We start from the raw sequence: 20237 nt of genomic DNA, 5'->3' as shown, positions 1-20237 counted from the left end.
CTGCTACTGTGTCATGGGTCTGATATTATAATAAAACTAACATTTTCCAATTTATTGTCTTTTTTATGATAAATTTAGAATTGGGAATTATTCCAGTGATATCCTTGAGCAGCGTTATAATTTTCAGAAAAGTCGCTAATTACCAGTATTTAACCTTGTTTTAAGGAGTCTTTTTTGTTTCGTGAAAAAGAAGACTGTTATTTGCAAATAAAATCATGAGTTATGAGCTTATCAACTTTTTTTAGGTAGATAACAATACAAACATATTCATTATTTCTTATTCATCTGACGTTTAACGCAGGTACGTTTAGTAAGTTATTTTTCACAAAACTTTTTCTAGAAGAGAATATAATGGGATATGGATAAGGTTGTAACTTTTCAATGTTTGCAATACTGTTGTGATACCTTTAGAACCATAAAAATCCGTCGGATTGTTAGACGGAGTTGATTTCCTCATAGGCAGAGGCGAAGTCCATTGATTGCCTTCATTTAAAAAACATAAACACTGTATAAATCCGTTTTTAACTATTCTCAATAAAAAATACAATTTATTTTCTGATTCAAACTCATTTATCACCTGAAAACACGATCATATTTGACGGTTTAAAACAAAATCTTTGAAAAAAAATTCAGTTTTGGACTTAAAAAATTCGAAGTTAGAAAAACTTTTTTCCCTAAAATTTGCCCAATTTGCAATGTATGAACGACTTTTAGTAAATTTATTTACGAAAATTTTTGCTTAAGGATAATCAAAATCTGAAATGGCAGTTTTTTTTAAATCGACTTTAAAGTTTTGAATATTTTTTTTTTCAGTGTAGAAAATGTGTTATTATTTTTTTCAATATTTTTTCTCAAACTTCAGGAAATTTCACGACAGTCCCCCATACAACACTTTTTTGTAGGTCTTGCCATTTTCGAGTTATACGAGTTTATAAAAAAAATCTTTGGGACTTAAAAAATTCGATGTTAGAAAAACTTTTTTCTCTAAAATATGCCCAATTTGCAATGTATGGGCGACTTTTAGTAAATTTAATTACGAAACTTTTTGTTAAAGGATGATCAAAATTTGAAATGGCCGTTTTTTTAAATCGACATTAAAGTTTTGAATATTTTTTTTTTCAGTGTAGAAAATGTGTTATTATTTTTTTAATATTTTTCTCTAAAACGTCAGGAAATTTCACGACAGTCCCCCATACAACACTTTTTTGTAGGTCTTACCGTTTTTGAGTTTTACGGGTTTATAAAAAAAAGTAAAAAAAACTTTGACCCTTTCCAAATGTTAGTCTAAATCGATTTTGAAAAAACAAAGTATGCAAAGTATCTTAGTTTCACAAACTTTTGACATCCAGAAAGTCATTGAATTCTGAAGGGGTGCTGCCAATCGCGTGTCGAGTTGGCGTGAAATCCGTCTCCTATAGGTTTCGTTTTGTTTTCTTGATTCCTGTTTGGTAACTTTTCGGCTCCTTTTGGGTTAGTTTTAGGTCCTACCATTGTCATTTTGTATGCAAAATAGAAAAGTTGCAAATGTTTTGTTGAATACTGTATACTTTACAAAGGATTCAAAATAAAGTTTTTAAGTTCGTTGTGATGCTTTAGTTAGTAAAGGAATTGAAAAAAAGTTGTTCGGAGATTAAAAATAAAAGGAGTTAAATGAGAACAAAAGAGACGAATTGGAATTTGCAATTCATGAAAGCTTATGCAGTATGATGAAACGTTTTCAATTTTTACTTGATTTTTGTAAAACAAGCACTTTACAATGATGCACACGAAACATTTCACATTTTTGAAGAACCGTCGTTTTGTCTTTATAATCGAATGGCTGCGTCACCTACAGCACCTCAAAAATTGAGATAATTTTTCTACAGTAACCACATAGTTCTAAACTTACAGATTTTCAAATTGTGCTGTCAATCTATACGCTTATGTACTTCTTGTTGCAATCATTACCTGAAAAGATAAAAGAAAAAAACTTCATTAGAAATATCCAATGACATAAGAAATGAGCAACAAATTGAAATATATCTACGATCCCCTGTCAGTTTTATATGTAAATACAATCCTCGTGCCGAAACATCAAGAAAATGGCATGACTTTTTTTGGAGTGTGTAGAGACGAATATTTCAACATTTTTGAAAATTTCATGCTGCCTTTCATTAAAAGATAGAAGATTAAACTAAATGTTAACATTGAAAAAAGTTTGTTTTATTATTGCTAATTATCGATCTATAGTACTCAACTGGAATGATTTCAACTGTGATTTTATGGCTTTCGCGGTCTAGGGAAATCAGAACGGAAAGTTTCGTTTTAATTTCCCTAGACTGCGAAAGCCATAAAATCACAGTCATTGCTTATTATTTTAATCTCTCACAAAGATGCTTAATTTGAAGACTGTTGAGTAATTTCAAGTAAATAATTATTTCATGTAGTGACAGTGACACTGGAATGAACGCAATAATAACAGAGTCCCTAAATCTTTATCAAACGGAAGCTTTAAATAATGTTCCATTTAGCGTTAGCGTTAGCGTTAGCGTTAGCGTTAGCGTTAGCGTAGTTACGGTATACTTCGTAGATTGGATACTAGCAACATTCATGTTTCTTTTTAATAATCTCATCCTGACTACTTTCAAGAACAAGGCAGGGGAGTATACCTTGTTCAAATCATAAACAAGAATACTAAAAGCATGAATATCGCTATTCCCGGCCACGCCCATCTTTACCGTAACTTGGGATAGGGGAAGGAAATGTTGATGTAGCACTTACTTAATGAGAGGCCACCGACTCAGCGACACCCTCATAAGTGCTACGGAGTTGGAGGTTGGGGAAGGTATATTGTCAGGATTCGCCTAGAAAGCTGGCGATAGACCATAAATATTTGTTGTTTAAGCGTTTTCAAATTAATCTTTTGAATGCCGGCAATCAAAAGAGAAAACAATAGCTTATTTATAGTATAAATAGTATTTCGCGAAATGCTTGTCGATTGTGCAGTAATATTTTTGCTCAACAACCAGTAAAAAGCAAAACCGATCCCTCCAGGGTCATCGGATTGTGTAACGATACGCGTAAAAAAAAAAAATTCACGCCTATTGAAAAACTGTACTGTGCTCATTGAAAAACTGTACTGGGTGGTACTGTATTTTTAGATAATCGAAAAACGAAAGGAAGCGCGTTCGAACTAAACACCCTAGGACACAGTCGGTTTTTCTGCTCAAAATTATACGAAAAGCAGGATCGATCCCTCCAGGGTCATCGAACAGTTAAAAAGCATCCACAACCGATTGTTAGTTGCGTTACACCCGCCCGGACAGAATGCGCAATCTGAACATAATTATCAAACTCCGAAAATAACATTTTCCGTTCAAGAAACGATCAGAAGTTCCACGACGCGAACAAAAACGATCCGGAAGGCTCACAAAAGAAAAAGTATCATACTGGAACAAACTCACCGGATTGATTCTCTAAATTTATGTGCTGCATGTCACTTCCGGATGGTTCGGTGAACTTCGGGCGGCCAAAAACCAACAGTACTGAGGACACAAATCAAACAAATCACTTTTTCATTTTTCACTTTTCACTATTCCATTTCTGAATGTAAAAACGGTCCTGCTTGGGCTTCACGAAGCACTACCCAGCAAGACGCTCCAAAACAGAAGAAAAAAAAAAAAAATCTCCGGCGACGAAAACATGCGCGAAACTGTGAGCTAAATCTATTGGACGACGCAAAACCGAACTGTCCTGCTTGGGCTTCACGAAGCACCGCTTTAAATAATGTTCCATTTAGCAAGCCATTATTAATTTTCAACCCAAGTCTCTTCTAAAACGCTTGCCATTAATTTTAATTCTTCCATCAAATTAAACACCAAACCATAAGCCCACCCACCTTTTCGCAGCCTCATTTGCCAACTCACGAAACCACATTATTTCGCATTAGACAACCAAACAATTCACTTTCGCACGTCCGCACAAAAAATATATCACTCACCCATTTAAACGAACGACTGTTCCGCTGTCAGTCGTCGTCACTTTCATTCGTGTGCCAAGCCGCCAGGGGTGTCGTAAATCAGAGGACGCATTTTTCCAGCCAGCCCCTTTGCCGTCTTTGGCCTATACGCTGACGACGGATGCAAAATGAGCTTTTTGCTGTATTGCTTACGAGTATTGTTGAGAACACCTGTGTTGTTTATTTTGTTTATTTTGATGCCCTCTTTCGCATGCCATTTTCGTTCACCTGTGCAAGTGGAGAGAAAGCTTTGCGAGCTTTCCCATCTTATGTTCTCTCGCGTATTCATGTAAACCACGCTCGCTCTCTCACTATGTCTCTGCGAATGAGCAGCTAAAATTAAAAAGCTTTCAATGATGATGCATTACAGCATTCCCTCAATGTGCGCGTACACCTATCAGTCGTCATCAACTCACCAGTACCAGAAGTAATGATGTTTTGTGATTTTACATTTATATCAATTATCTAGACAAGTTTTTTTTTTAACGAAGCTTAGTATGTTTCAGATCTATTTCAGAATGGATTTATTGAACATAATAGCTTTATACAGTCAACTCTCCCTTACTCGATATTCCGTATCTCAATATCGATTTAAAGAGCCATAGTAAAAGTTGGTTTTCATGGCTACCTCGATGGTCCCTTGGATCGCATTTTCATTGGTTATGTGTTCTGTAACTCGATACCTCCCTAACTCGATGGTCCCTTCAATATCGAGTAAGGGAGAGTTGACTGTAACATGTTTTGCTATCGGTTTTAGAATTGAAAACAAGGCCACAGAAAATCTTTGACATACTAATGAATAAGTCGGAGAAAGAATTATTTTCATCATTATTTTATAACGTTTGCACCAATTTCAAAAAGGGTGCATGCAAAGAAGAAGGTTGAAAACCACTGTGTTAGAATATTAGATAAATGAGATTAGCTGAGAAAATGCGATGCAGGGCTAACTGAACACGAGCAACAAAGTGAAAGCTTATGTTGCAATAGTCTTCCGTAAAGCGTCGTGAATCCCATGAATCATAGCTGTAGTGCTTTTGATGATGCTACGCAACATCACGGTTTAGAATAATGAAGTGAGGTGTGTTGCAGGAGAGTAAGAGAGTAAAAAAGAAGAGAAACATCTAAGAGAGAAAGCTCCAATTAGACCTGCTAACACCTTCTGGTTGGGAAACATTGTGTTTGTTTTGAAATCGGTAGCCAGATGAAAATTTTAATCGTTCCAGACTGATGAAGCTATCAACAATTAACGAAGGGTTGTTTCAACGCAATTCGGAGCCCAATTGCTCAATTTCGACAAAATTTCCAAGGTTCCTACTAGGTAGATTATCTTCAATTCCATTAGAAAAATATACTCAATTTTGGAATGATTGAACGCAAAGTTAAGTTCTTTCAATCCAAACATAAGAAAAGTTGCATATACCTGCTTAAATATGTATTTCTGGGTAGATGCAGTTCTCTCTATTTTTGACAACTTGCGTAAGGAAGACAGTGAATACCGTAAGATTTTGGGTTGAATGATTAATCAATACACCTAGTTTTGGGTATGGTAAACTCAAAATTTAGATACAACAAAATTGTTTGTGTACGTAATCTGTTTATCATAAGACCATCAGAGCGAGTAAAGTTTTGAAGGAATTCATACGGTGCCAATAAATTTAAGTAATTTTCTCACGTTAGGACTGTAACGAGCTTTATTTGTAATATTCAAACAACAATATTTTAAAACCATTACAACTACAATAGGAAAACTGTGGGTAAAATGAACAGGTTCGTGTTTTACGGTAATTATGTTATAAATCTATGCAAAACATAGCACCATCCATAATCCTCAGACTAAGAAACTATTTTGTCAACTCTAGCGCGATCTAGAACTGTCAAAAGCTGGGAAAATGAACAAAAAGAAAGTAGGCCTCTCCGTTTCCTCATATGATGTAAATTTTCATTCGTGGAATTCAAGGTTTTTATGGCAAAAATCATCAAAAATCTATTGATCTGCGTAGCACATCATATCTTTAAGATATTTATGATAAGTAGACGGAAATTAAAAGTATTTTTATCTTCTGAATTCATAAAACAAGTGATTTGTTTATTTTGTTTCTTTGGGTGTAAAATGAACCACTCGAGATGGGGGTAATATAAACACCATGGCAGGGTGAATACTACCGGATTTTATTTCAGATGCCGAGAGTTTTCCGAAGAAAATACAAAGACAGACATTGACAGCCATCCAAATGGTCACAGCTCAACGTTCCATGGATTCCGAAATGTCTGTGAGACATGCATTGATCATGTACCAGATGTCGAGAATCGTGCTGCTACCCGTTCAATTTAAATGGTGTTCATTTTACCCCCAGCATGTGTTCATTTTACCCCCAAGTATATGTTCAAATTACCCCCGTTACATGTTCATTTTATCCACATGTTTGGAACATTGGCTCAGTGGAAAGAATTTTTCAAAACTATAATAATGATGATAAAATTCTATTTCCATCACAATATTTCAACTTGTTACATTACATAAACATCCTTCTTCAATTGTGAGCTATTAAAAAATCATCTGACAGCTTCATAAGCAAGAAAATATGAAAATTGCTTAGGGTGTTCATTTAATCCCCAGTTCCCCTACACTTCTGGTTTGTTTCATTGATTGAGCAATAGTCTCAACAATATGTCTAACGTGAGCACGAGTATGGACAATAATGACCGCCTGTGGTGGGAACCATCATGCCGTTTACGCAAAATGAACCAATATTAAGCAGGATCCACGCTCACACGCTTACGAACGATTCTACCCCATTACCTCGAATGCCATTAACCCGAACGCCATTACCCCGAATTCCAAATCCCCGAACGACCCATCACCCCAAATGACATTACCCCAAACTCCAATATCATGGGGAAATGTCGTCAATATCATCATGTCAAATTTTCAAACTGAATGTTCGAAAGGTTGTTGCCTGTACTATTTGCCGCTGTTAGCGTTTAAGAACGAAATAAACAGTCGTTATCCTATAGCGAGTGGCAGGTTCCTCGATTTTCTATCGTACCATCCAATGAAGATTAAGTTGAATGTGGTCAAAAACTTCATTCATCACATCAATCGATTGTCAACAGACCTAACAGAAGAAAAACAGAACATCATTGATAATCAGCTGGAAATCAATCACTGTCTATCGTTCACAGGATGAATGAACGACGTCATCGCAGGCAAACGCAGGCGCTACTTCTTCTAAGAATGTGCCATATTGTAATCAGAGAGCACAGTATCAACAGAAGAACAGATACAGATGGATTAAGTGCAATATATGCAGGCAATGCAATCAAGAATCAAACAAACATAAACATGCAAAATTTACCACCAAAACAATCACAAAATGTTCAAACACAATAAATACACACAACATCAAGGAAGATCATATTAGTTCATTTTCATCAGTAGAAAAGCAAAAGCAACTGTGCGCGGGTGAATATCGCGTAGAGCTGTTATCGAAAATCGTAGGCGCCGGCGAAAGCTAGCTTGAAAGCCTAGTGAAACATTTCGAAATACAGTAAGAGCTACAAAGAATGATACGCACAGAGTAAGTTGAAAAGTGAAATATTTCACCAATAAATTTTGATGTTAATTTTTGGAAAATCAGTCATAGTGGGACATCATTCGCAATTTTAGACGGTCACATGTCGGACAAGACACCAATACACACTACAAAACGCAGCCTCTGTAAAGAAATTTTAAATCAGTTTTAAATCTTGTACCTTATAAATCGCCACACTCATTTATAATTGTAGAAACCCTTGAAGAAGGCGAAATATACGCCGAAACGTCAGAGAAGTAGAAGCAAAAGTCATTTTAGCTGCCTCAAGACTGATAGATATGAATTAGAGATCAATTCCAATTGTCCCCAATCGAAGGTTCCCTCGGGACATTCGGTGCCCCAAAGGTGGACACTGTAGTCAAATATCCACTTTGAGTGCCCTATTCACGACAAAACATGAATAATGAGCCGTCTCATGATATCTGTTGTTGTTAAAACCGAAATATCCCGTTCCCCTTCTCGGGTCACTCATTTTAAATTTATAATAGGATAATTCAAGATGAGCTATGGATAGGATTACCATATTTGCTCTCACTGAAAAGAGCACATTTTTTCAACTCTGTAAAAGTGTACTTAAGACTAAAAGTACACTTAGCTTAGAGCTTTGTTCCATAAAATGGGGTGAAGTTGATCACTTTTGAGCGATTCTGTTTTATAATCAGTAGTAGGATGCATGTATTATCATCCAAATATTTTTTAAACCTTCATCCAAACATCCAACTATTTGTTTATCGTATAATACAAACGAAATGTTTATGAAATATTATTTTAATAATAAAAACATTTTTTAGAAATCAATAAGTGGACATTTTGATTCCGGGGTGAAGTTGATCAATTACTGCGACAGATTTTTTAAAATAAAAACACATGCTATTTACTAAATTTGGGGTCACTAATAATCAAAGTCTCAAAAATCTTACAACTTGTTGATAAATCCGTCAATTTTAGAATTGAATGTTGTGAATTACAGAATACATCACATTAAACGCCTGAAGGTATACAATTTACTTTGAAATTTGCAACTCGCTCACAAAAAGAACTTTTATTTTCCCTGAAAATGAATTTTTATCGTCAAAGCAAATTTAAAACAGGGTTTACAGAACATATAAGGAATGTATGGAACAGTTTATCAAAATGGTGTCTTTTTATATCCTTGGCAATAGTCGAATGTTTGGAGTAGAACCCTTCAACATCGAACATTTCCTTAAAAATATGTTTCCATGGTATAGCTATCTCGAACGGCGAACCGAATTTAGAAACGTCAAGACCAGCTATCAGGTAATGTGATATAACAGAAGTTGTGATAATTGAAAACGGATCATAGCTCTCTTGGCAGTTTATACATGTGGGTACGGAAATGATCAACTTCTCCCCGCTAATCAACTACACCCCGAATTACGGTTCATAAAAAAATGAATCGCTAAAACGACGTCTTGATAAAAAAAGTTGCTTCAATAAGATTAAATTGTTCGAAACAAAGTGATTTTGAATTTCAACTGGATTCAGTATCCGGTGGTCATAATTCATCTCCGTGGGAACACCTCCTAGATTAGTTGACCCCTTCAGTACTTCTTAAAGAACTAAAATCGATCAATCTTTGAAAAAGTAACAGCTTTCCGAAGTTGACCCAAATTCTCAGGCTCTGCAAAGTTCAACAATCATTGACACATGAGCCAAAATTTTATCCCATTTATCCGCCTGCATCCACACAACACGCATGACATTTATCGTTCGTTGAATATAACGAGCCGCGAAAGGACAAAAGACAGACACACACCACCCACTCATCACTGTGTGTCAACACTTGTAACATTCGTTGACACATTCTCATTCTGATCAAGAAACAGAGGCGAATATTTTCCAGTTTCTGTGCTATGTTTGCAACCAAAGTAATGTTCGACGATCCAATAGATTAGAATCAAGTTGTTTACGGTTGCATTACCAGAAAATATAGGAGTAATTACTAATTTTATGCCAAACATAAATCACCCGAAAGGCTCGATACTGTTGCAACCTGTGAGAGTTGTTGCTCTTCAACGCTCTCGTGCCACGTATTAAACGAGAGAGTGAATGTTTACATTCATAGGGCTCTCCGATTGCGATGTACCACAAACTGTTATGGTTCGCGAACTGTTACACTCTCCGAATATGGTTCGATCGGTTTATTCGGATCAAAATCCAAACAATGATTGACGACTTTTGCATTCGTAAATTCAGGTAATGACCTTTATTAAAGACACTCATAGCACAGCGATTTTTCAAGAAAGCAATAAACTTTTTTCCTAGGAAAATACATTACTCTATGATTCATATCATCTATATTACAAAGTTATGGAAATTCTAATTCTGACGTCTTGATGCGCTTATATGAAAAAACGAATGAATTCCAGCCTAATACAAATACCAATCAACATCAATTAATAATAAATATGAATACCAGTTGTGAACATATCAAGTCTTACCTATGTAAATCGCCACTGTTCGGAATATGAGTCATGTTCCAAACTTAAGACAATACGGTACATAACTGATGTTCCAATTAACAGATTGTTGAAACATTTCCATGCGAAGAATTCCGGAGAAATTTCTGACATAATTTCTAGTGGGATTTTATAAACAATAAATATTGAAAGACTTGTTTTTATTTATGAATCGTGGTTTACGGCTAACCAGCCCACACTGTAGCCGTCGCTGAAAAAACGTGATCGAAATTGTTTTGACCTTGAAAACATGATTTTAGTGCTATAGTGTCTTCGGGAAAGTTTTTCCATAAAATAATCGCTATTTTATGAAAGTATCAGTTTGGTGATTAATCCACCTATAAGTGAGAACGAAATTTTATTTTTCGTATTTATGAATTTAAAAATAAACCTTATTCGGGAAAGTTGTAGGTAATATTAGAAGAAACAACTTTGCTGAAGACACCGTATGCATATTTCTGATTTTCATGTACATTTGTGGAGTTTTTTGTGGAACACCCCTAAAAATCACTTTTTTCATCATAACATGGTTGGATGATTTTGTACAATTTTCAATTGTTCTAGTGTTATTTGTTACTTGCAAAAACACATAACTTTCTCCAAAAGAGCATATTTTTATCTCTCATACTTTTCGAGTTATTGAAGGTTTTATATAAAATTTTGCACCTTTTTGACACTAAAAATCATTTGGACGCGCAAATTTCCGCAGTCTGAAACATGTTCATCCAATGGTTTGAAACTAATACTATAAAATACAGAGAAAGCCGTTTTTAGCCTGCTTTAGCCTGACGGTCAAAAGAAAGTCTGAAAATATGTTTACTTGCATGCAGATATAATTTACACTTATTCACTACCCCCTATATTGGCTTAACTTGAATATCTGGCATCACTATATCGAATTTTATGCAATCAAATCAACAATGACATCAATCAACAACAGATCGGAATAATCTGTTCAGACAGGTTTACCACAGACAAACAGACGAAATATCATACACTCTTTTCATCGTTCACTTTTCTAACGTTAGTTTCATTTATGAAGTAGGTGGTCAATTAGGGATTCCGGCTCCGACTACTTTTGCTGAATTGCTGAATACCGATTCAACGGTACTACATCGATCAGAATCGGTAGGGTTCATTTAGAAAAGGTCGAAAGACAAAACGTCGAAAGGACAAAAGGTCGAAAGACAAAAAGTTGAAGGGACAAAAGGTCGAATATGATTTGCTTGGTGAGAAATTTTTCCTTCTTTGAAAAAAGATTTTCGACCTTTTGTCCCTTCTTTTTTGTTCTTCGACCTTTTGTCCTTTCGACCTTTTGTCCTTTCGACCTTTTGTCTTTCGACCTTTTGTCATAGATTCATCGGTAGTACTAGTAAAATACCGATAATGAAATTTTTTCCCACTAAACCAATAAAAAATGTTATAGTTTTCGTTTGTTCATAAGAAATCCCTATATTTTAGTTTTATTCACAATTATAACATTTATGCATTTTACAATAAATAGTTGATAATTTGTGAAGAATGAAAAAATATACATTTGTTGAAATATTTTAGAATATTAGTAATAGTTATCGTGTCATGTGATTTGCCATCACCAGAACCGCTTGATTGATGATACGATTGGCGAAGGTTATTTATCAGCATCATACAAAATAAAACAGCGGAATTACTGAAATCTTAAGATGATCATATTAAAGATCATGTAACAAAATTTGTTCATACATTTTTCTATGATAACATTTTGTTGAATTTGTTCATTTGTGGTGATCGAACCCATGTATAAAAGGGACCATTAATAAATTACAACCTGCTTACACTGCTCATCTACACCTACTTGTCCCATTTTCTATGTAAACCTTATGAGCTGCGAGCCAAATATGCGTAGAACGACAGTACACGAAGGTGATTGTGGATTGTTTGTTCATAATTGTGTAAATATGTTTTAATGCGAGAAAATCGGTAAGTATGCATTTCAAACTGTTTAATTGCTTTTTGGTTTATATGAGTGGCACCCAATATCAGCATCCGTACTAGCTTTGGCTGAGTTTAAATTGATATTTCGAATATTTAAGTTGTCATTACGATTAATCGATATTTTGAATCGATGTTTGGAGCATCTAGAATCGAATGAATTGATTTTATTAATTCGAGTTTTTGATTCGATTTATTTTGTAGAAATCGATAAATGTTTCTTAATGAGTTGATGGGAGAGAAACCAAATTTTTATTTATTGAATTTGTTGTATCGAATATGAAAACTGATTTTATTGAAAGATGTTGGTGTCGACTGCTAATTCATTTGATCCCATCCCAAACTTCATAAATTTCAATTCAAATATATAGATGCAAAGGATTCGATTAAATCGATAAATAGATTTGACAGTTCAAATGTGAATCGATTCAGTAACATCGATGCTATGAAGAAATTTGCTCAACGCTTTGTACACTGAATCCTTATACGAGGATGTGAGGTAATTGTTGTTGTTGTTGTTTGAGAGGGACTTTAACCCGAAGGTCATTCGTCCCTTTAATACTAGTGAGGTAATTTCTTTCTTGGTCTCTATTGGACAGTTGACCGAAGAGGCTCAAGAGGTTGTAACAAAGATATTAAGAATTGCAGGGAGGATCTCCAGAATTGATACTGACTAAGAATTATTACACTGTTTGTTGGCGACATCAAATCCTGTGATTACATCTATTAGAGCATTCCCGAGAAAAAAGTGTTTCCTTATCAGGATGGGAAAATCTTTTGGTTAAAAAAGATAACGAACAAACCAGTGATAGCGGAGCTAAAAATAATGATGATAATCTTAAACATTAATATTTACTGATGTATGGATTGCATATGAATTTTATAGGAAAAAATAAATGTTTCATAGTTATATTATACATTTTAGTTTTTGCTGCGAGCTCCGAAAAATTCTCAAGAAAGGACTGAGACTTCCTGCAGAAAAAATAGCAATAAGTGTTTTTCTGCAAAAAATAAACAGCTAACGTTGGAAAGGTGAACGACGAAAAGTGTGTTGGATATGTTGTCTGTTTGTCTGTGATAAACTTGTCTGAATAGATTATTCCGACCTTTTGTTGATTGATTATATTGTTGACTTTATTGCATAAAATTCGATACAGTGATGCCAGATATTCAAGTTAAGCCAATATAGGGTGTAGTGAATAAGTTTAAATTATATCTGCATGTAAGTAAACATTTTTTCAGACTTTCTTTTGACCGTCAGGCTAAAGCAGGCTAAAAACGGCTTTCTCTGCATTTCATAGTATTAGTTTTAAACCATTGGATGAACATGTTTCAGACTGCGGAAATGTGCGCGTCCAAATGATTTTTAGTGTCAAAAAGGTGCAAAATTTTATATAAAACCTTCAATAACTCGAAAAGTATGAGAGATAAAAATATGCTCTTTTGGAGAAAGTTATGTGTTTTTGCAAGTAACAAATACCACTAGAACAATTGAAAATTGTACAAAATCATCCAACCAAGTTATGATGAAAAAAGTGATTTTTAGGGGTGTTCCACAAAAAACTCCACAAATGTACATGAAAATCAAAAAATATGCATACGGTGTCTTCAGCAAAGTTGTTTCTTCTAATATTACCTACAACTTCCCCGAATAAAGTTTATTTTTAAATTCATAAATACGAAAAATAAAATTTCGTTCTCACTTATAGGTGGATTAATCACCAAACTGACACTTTCATAAAATAGCGATTATTTTATGGAAAAACTTTCCCGAAGACACTATAGTACTAAAATCATTTTTTCAAGGTCAAAACAATTTCGATCACGTTTTTTCAGCGACGGCTACAGTGTGCAGCCGAGTGGAAGTTTAACAACTACCGAAAAGCTAAACATTACATATAATTTGCAATTGGATTAGATGGACAAATTGATGTGAAGATTTGCGAAAAAGTTACACGTCTTCTCAGTGAGAATCGAACTCACAACTCCCCGATCTCTAGTTGGGGCGCGTTACCACTACGCCATGAGAGGACGGTTACGGTCGTTTGAGAACGTCGCGACCCATTGGAAGCCCACACAATAGAAACCTCAGCCAGCGCAGTTGCTGGCTAGTGTAGTGCGCTATTCCATACCTAAAAAACAATGCGCTTTCGGGCTAGGAATTGGATATATATAGACAGCGTTGTGTTTGGATGGGCATCTAATTCTTCCGAAAGAGGTGCACTTTGCGAAAAAGGACCACGTGATTATTGAGCTGAAATCGAATTCAGGTTAACTTCTGCGTCCATGAGTCCTCTCATGGCGTAGTGGTAACTCGCCCCAACTAGAGATCGGGGAGTCGTGAGTTCGATTCTCACTGAGAAGACGTGTAACTTTTTCGCAAATCTTCACATCAATTTGTCCATCTAATCCAATTGCAAATTATATGTAATGTTTAGCTTTTCGGTAGTTGTTATTGAAAGATGTTTTGCGCAGATTTGGCGTAAAAACAATTATCGAATCTATTGAAGAAATCTTGTTGCTATTGAAATGTTTTGCTAATCTTTCTAAAAATTTTGACGAATGTCTCATAGGATGTGGACTCCTTCTATTTTTTATTGTTTTTAAAATTCCGTCGAAAATTCTTTAGACGATTCTATCCCTCTGGGCCGAATGCCGTTAGGCCGAAAGGGTCAATAATAACCATTAATTTTGATGTATCGTAAGATCAAATGGGTAACTAACAAGGGTGCATGATTTGAATTACCTAGAAGTCACAGAATTGATTTCTGGTTCGAATGGATTAATTGTAAGTTTTTACATCAGTACAATTGACATTATCTATGGCCACACAACATTCGCTGTGAAATATAACTAGAAAGAACAACCTTTGATGCAAAAAAGAAAAACACGCATGAATGTGTCAGCAATTTGAAATAGCAGTAGATAATCAAATGTTGTTTCAGACTAACAACCCTTTCGGCCTAACGTCCCTAACCTCCGGCTTTATGACATTCAGCCTAACGACATTCGGCCTAACGGCATTCGGCCTAACTACCTGCTTCTTGAAGGATCTACCATAGTCTGTGGACTTCTCCTGAAAATTTCTTCATAATTAATAAAATTCTTTAGACGAACCGGAAGACAGCTGATTTGATTCATCAATGATTAAAAAGCGATGACAGCAAAAAATTCTTCAAAAAGCGATGTTGATAAAATAGGATTTGTTTCTGTGCAAAAAATACTCAGAAAAGTTCTTCTGAGTAGAGCTTAAAACATGGTTAAAAATTTGATTGTTTTGGATATTACTTTCCTTATATCATATATGTCTGGCCAGAGGTTGAGCACAAACCCACTTGATACATAGATATCCCGATTTTGTCAGCCACCTTTGAAAACCTTGTTGCGGCTCCGTTTAAAAATGTAAGCAATTTATTAATGTTATTTCTGTCACGGTGCTCCTCTGATCGTTATTATCAGAAGAAAATCTCTATCAAATCTGTGCTCACCAGTTGATTTCTATAGTTAGGCTGTATGTCTGGGCAAAGTCTTAAAAAATCGTAGGGCCCGTTTTGAAGTTATACCCTTTTGATTGTATAAGTCCACAAATTCAAAGGAAATCTGAAATATTTAAATGGATTTTTATTGGCCGTGATTATCAGAAGAAATAAACCATCAAAATAAGGCTCAAAGTATGTGTTTTTAGTTATTTGTGACCTCCGGGTGGAGTTTTGAATGAGATGATCGTCGTAATTTTGAGTTACACCCTTTTTGAAGTGTAACTATTAAAATCACTAATTTTCAATATATTCATTAGGTATTCTAACTCCGGGGTAAAGATCTACCAATGAACCCTAGTCCTGACTGCTTCAAACGAAGAGAACAGGATGCTATAGTAATCAAAGGAACACTATTAGTCCTTGTTACATTTTGAACCTTGTTAAAAGTGACAAGTCTCCCAATCCAAGTCTGCCAATGACACATTGCACTTACATGCCATCAAATTCTTTCACAATTGACTGCTTTTTCATAGCCTCAAGTGATATAAGGCATTACGGAGCCAATTTTGTAACGTTATTATATGTGAGAGACTAGCGAAGAGGAAAGATGACAACGTCATATGCAGCCCATATTCCACTATCATAAAACGTCAAACGAAGCTCGTCGTTTTAATGGCTGAAAAAGTGAAAAGTATTGAATTCAAAATAAACTGATATTAAAAACCTCATTCACTAGAAGCTATTTTTCTAAAAATGCTGATAAATCTAAACACAAAACTAATTATTCCCAATGCATGCTACATTTGCTGCCATGGATTCCATTCAAAAGGCTATTTATGCTACGGTGTGATGCGAACCCGATATTTTTTTGCTGAGATGTTCATGTGAGAGCTTGAACGCCTTGCACATGATTGATGTAAACACAGAGTGGAATAAGAAAAAACAATCATCAATCACAGAAAAAGAAGACGTCTTCACGAGTCTCGTCTCAGGTTGTTACTAGTCATAAAATCTTGTTATAGCCAAACTAGCTGTCCCTCGGCTGTTCTAGCTAACTTTGTACTGCCTCAGAACTTAAACCTCAATTACTGAGTAACACACTATTGGCCAAAGACCACTATCAAAACTTTAAATAATTTAAAGAAGACATACCTTCCAGTTTTTTTTACCAGAAAATCTTAAATTGTTCTGTGGCCGTATTGAACCTGCTAATCTATGTACCATAACAGGTTTTGAATCCTACACCAACTGATGATTTATCTGTAAACTTTCATTTTATTTCGTTGCAAACCGTACCTGTGAAGTAAGCACTCACCCGCTGCTATAATAAGTAAAGACAAATGAAAATATATCACACTTTGCTAAACAAACTTCTCATAGGTGACAAAGACACATATTTGAAAGTAAGTTCTGTTAGTGCTACGATTTAAAATTCCATTAGACAAAATAATAACGGATGTTCTAAACTTCGCATTATTGTTTTCAATTTTATATCTCTGCTTCGTACATCGTTAATTTGACTATCCATAACCGAAAACTCAAGTTTGAATGTATTCTTTGACGTCAACTTGCGCTTCTATATACAACATGAATCGCATGTTCAATAATCTGAATCATGAGTTCATTGCTTCACCAAACTATTGAATAATGTTGTATAAAAACTACTTTGGTAACATGATGAAATTGGCTCCGTAATGCCTTATAGCACTTGAGCCTATGAAAAATCAGTTACTTGTGAAATACTTTTGCGGCATGAAAGACCAACGTGTCATTGAAAACATTTGAACATACTTAACGGTATTATAATACCTAAATGATATATTAAAAATTAGTATCATCAATGGTTACACCTCCAAAAGGACGTAACTCCATATTTTGTTGATTTTCTCATTCAAAACTCCACCTAGAATTTACAAATAACTAAAAACACCAACTTTGGACCAAATTATGATGGTATATTTATTCTGATAATCACGGCTAATGATTCTCGCGTCGCGTTTCGTGAATCTCGCGTCGCGTTTCGTGAATGTAATGAAAATCCGCTAAAATATCTCAGATTTCCTTTGAATTTGTGGACTTATACAGTCAAAAGGGCGTAACTTCAAAACGGGCCCTATGATTTGTTTTAAGTTTTGCCCAGATATGCAGCTCAACTATAGAAAACTACTCGTGAGCACAGATGATTTTTTTTTTCTGATAATAACGGTCAGGGGAGCACCGTGTCTGTCCTATGTTATGCGTATTCAGAGTACTATTAACAGGATTGTAATAAATTTGGAATAAATACGATAATAAAACGGTGACAACAAAAAGCTCTACACGAAAAGGAGTTGAAAAAATCGGGTCAGTACTTTAACACGGAAACTCTCTTACTCTCATGGAGGTTTACCAGAAAACTCACACTGTCGGAATATTACGCATGATATACCGATCACTTTCAGTTTAGTTTAGTACACTGGTCATAATGTAAATGAAAACAATTCCCTATTGACATTTACAGATTTTAAGATTGAGGGAAGGAATATATTTTCAAACATCATTGTTCCACATAATTGATCGCTAGATGATAAAGCTTTATAGCTTCTCTTCTTTCCTTACATGTTAGGCTTTTTATATTAGACCTCTTAAAACTTCGAAAGGCTTGCTTCGCTCTATGACTTATTTAATAACTCAGCATTAAAACATCTACTAAATCTTTCCATATAATAAACGCAGAGAAAAAATATTTAGTACCATTTTTGATTAATGTTCCGAACACTTGAGGCTTACAGTAACACTTATAGCATGAAATGGAGGTTAATTAACCTATACTTGCGAGATTTCTATTGCTTTTCAAAATTCACATGCAAAGTATTGATTGTGCTGATAAAAAATGGTTTATCTTTTTTCACTTTTAGTTTTTCGTAACACTGGAATCATTCTGTTTTATTTTCCAAACACCTTGATTCAAATTCAGAACAATATGAGAGCATTTTATACAGTAAATTATGAAATCACAAACCGTCTAAGCTAGTTGTTACAACCTAGATCTACAAAATCGATAGAACGCCTTGAATCCAAATTCACATTTAAGGAATCAATTTTGCGATGAGCAATCTTTCTTGAAACTATATAGACTAGGGCGGTTCAAAATTTGAAAATATTTCAGAATCCAATTTCCCATATGTTCCTTACCATAAAAATAGTATTCTGTGAAATTTTCAGCTTTCGAGGTGGTGATTTGAAGGTGACCCAAAGACAATGTAGGTTTATATAGAAATTACAATAAAGACATATTGAGAAATGTTCCAAACACGCTAGTACTGTAATGTAAGTACAAAATTATTATCTCGTAGCAACAGCTCATTATTCAAATTATAATAAAGAAATTTGTTGAAGAGAGTAATTCAATCCTATTGATAGCAGAAGAGATATTCATGAGTTTGTTTGATATTATTTACCTTCATATGGGATTATAGCCCTGAAAACATCTACAAAAATCCCATACAAAATTAGCGCAAATGGATTTGTGTCTTCAGAGACAAACTTCATTAAGGTTTGAATAATAAGTTTTCAATATGGGATCAAAATTTCTCCATAGTAATTTCCATATAAACCTACATTATCTTTGGGCCACCTTTAAATCACCACCTAGAAAGCTGGAAATTTCACAGAACACTATTATAATGGTAAGAATGGTAAAGAACATTTGAGAGATTGGATTTTCAAATATTTTTTAAATCTGAACCGCCCCAATATAGATATATTGCAATAGATGTTTTAACGAAATCCCCATTCAAAGCTCAAGTGATCGGATTATGAATCTGCTCAAAATTTGAGACAAAACGGTCCGTTCTTAAAGCTCCGCTTTTACGTTTTTATCGTCGTGTAGTCTTAAATCTGCCTCGAGTGTATTCTTTTTCTCATATTCAGAAAAATGTTAAAATTAGATTTATAAGATAATTCTTGTAACATTTACGACCGAAAACATTTTAAGAAAAAATGGCACTGTCACAATTTATCGAGTACTATTCAGACGATTTTTCAAATGTGTTGGATTCAGAATGCTACTCAGAGTTTGCTACTACATGTGCAATCAACTGAACAGACAGGTGAGAACAGCTCAGTGAATGTCGTTGAACAGCATTGTGGTGGACAAACAAATCAAACCACATTTTATTAATCCGTAATTATGCAGGTAATGATAATGCCGATGAAATCAATTGATATCGAAAATTTGGACCACGATTTTGCTATTTCTATTCTTCATCTTTTTGCACCTAGTTTTCCGCTCCCACATTACTCACCACTGAGCGGTGCTGAGACCGGCCAGAGGTTCGTCGATTGATTTCTCCCCTTTTGTTGATACTTCCCATTATGAGCGATGAGTGTTTTCATTGACTGCCGGGGCTCGAGCGTGATTGGCCTACTATCGGATCGGGCCCGACATGTTCAAGACGTTCTTCGTTGGAATTCCGAACCAACGTGACGAACGATGTGGCTAGACTGACGGCGGCGGCTACGCTTTCAATGTGTGGCGAATCCATCATCGTCCATCATGTAGAAGGAGTAAATTGAAAGAGAATCCACACATATCGGTATCACGATCACATGAACCCGATTCCCGATGTAAATTGGAACGCGCGATCCATGAAAGTGAGATTTGGACTTGGAATCGAAAAATCTTGCGAGACGTTTGCACACTGGAAATGGGTTAATAGAACGGGTAGCGATTAGA

At 35.0% G+C, this 20237-nt stretch overlaps 1 protein-coding gene across 2 annotated transcripts in view; it reads right to left on the bottom strand.

The window, feature by feature from the left end:
• Nucleotides 1-20237, bottom strand: part of LOC5573081 (mucin-5AC) — a 291235-nt gene that overhangs the window by 95350 nt on the left and 175648 nt on the right. The window contains exon 1 of one of the 2 annotated variants that reach the window (XM_021846430.1): nt 3878-4041. The exons of the other annotated variant lie outside the window; for it this stretch is intronic. Coding sequence (XP_021702122.1) covers nt 3878-3893 — 16 coding nt within the window. The 5' untranslated portion in view covers nt 3894-4041. Of the gene's footprint in view, nt 1-3877; nt 4042-20237 lie in introns of those variants that run through there. 2 annotated transcript variants of the gene reach the window in all.

The sequence above is a fragment of the Aedes aegypti genome, chromosome 2, assembly GCF_002204515.2.
Source record: "Aedes aegypti strain LVP_AGWG chromosome 2, AaegL5.0 Primary Assembly, whole genome shotgun sequence".
Taxonomy (NCBI): Eukaryota; Metazoa; Arthropoda; class Insecta; order Diptera; family Culicidae; genus Aedes; species Aedes aegypti.
Note: the sequence above shows the minus strand (reverse complement) of the source record. Positions and strands in the feature narration are given on the sequence as shown.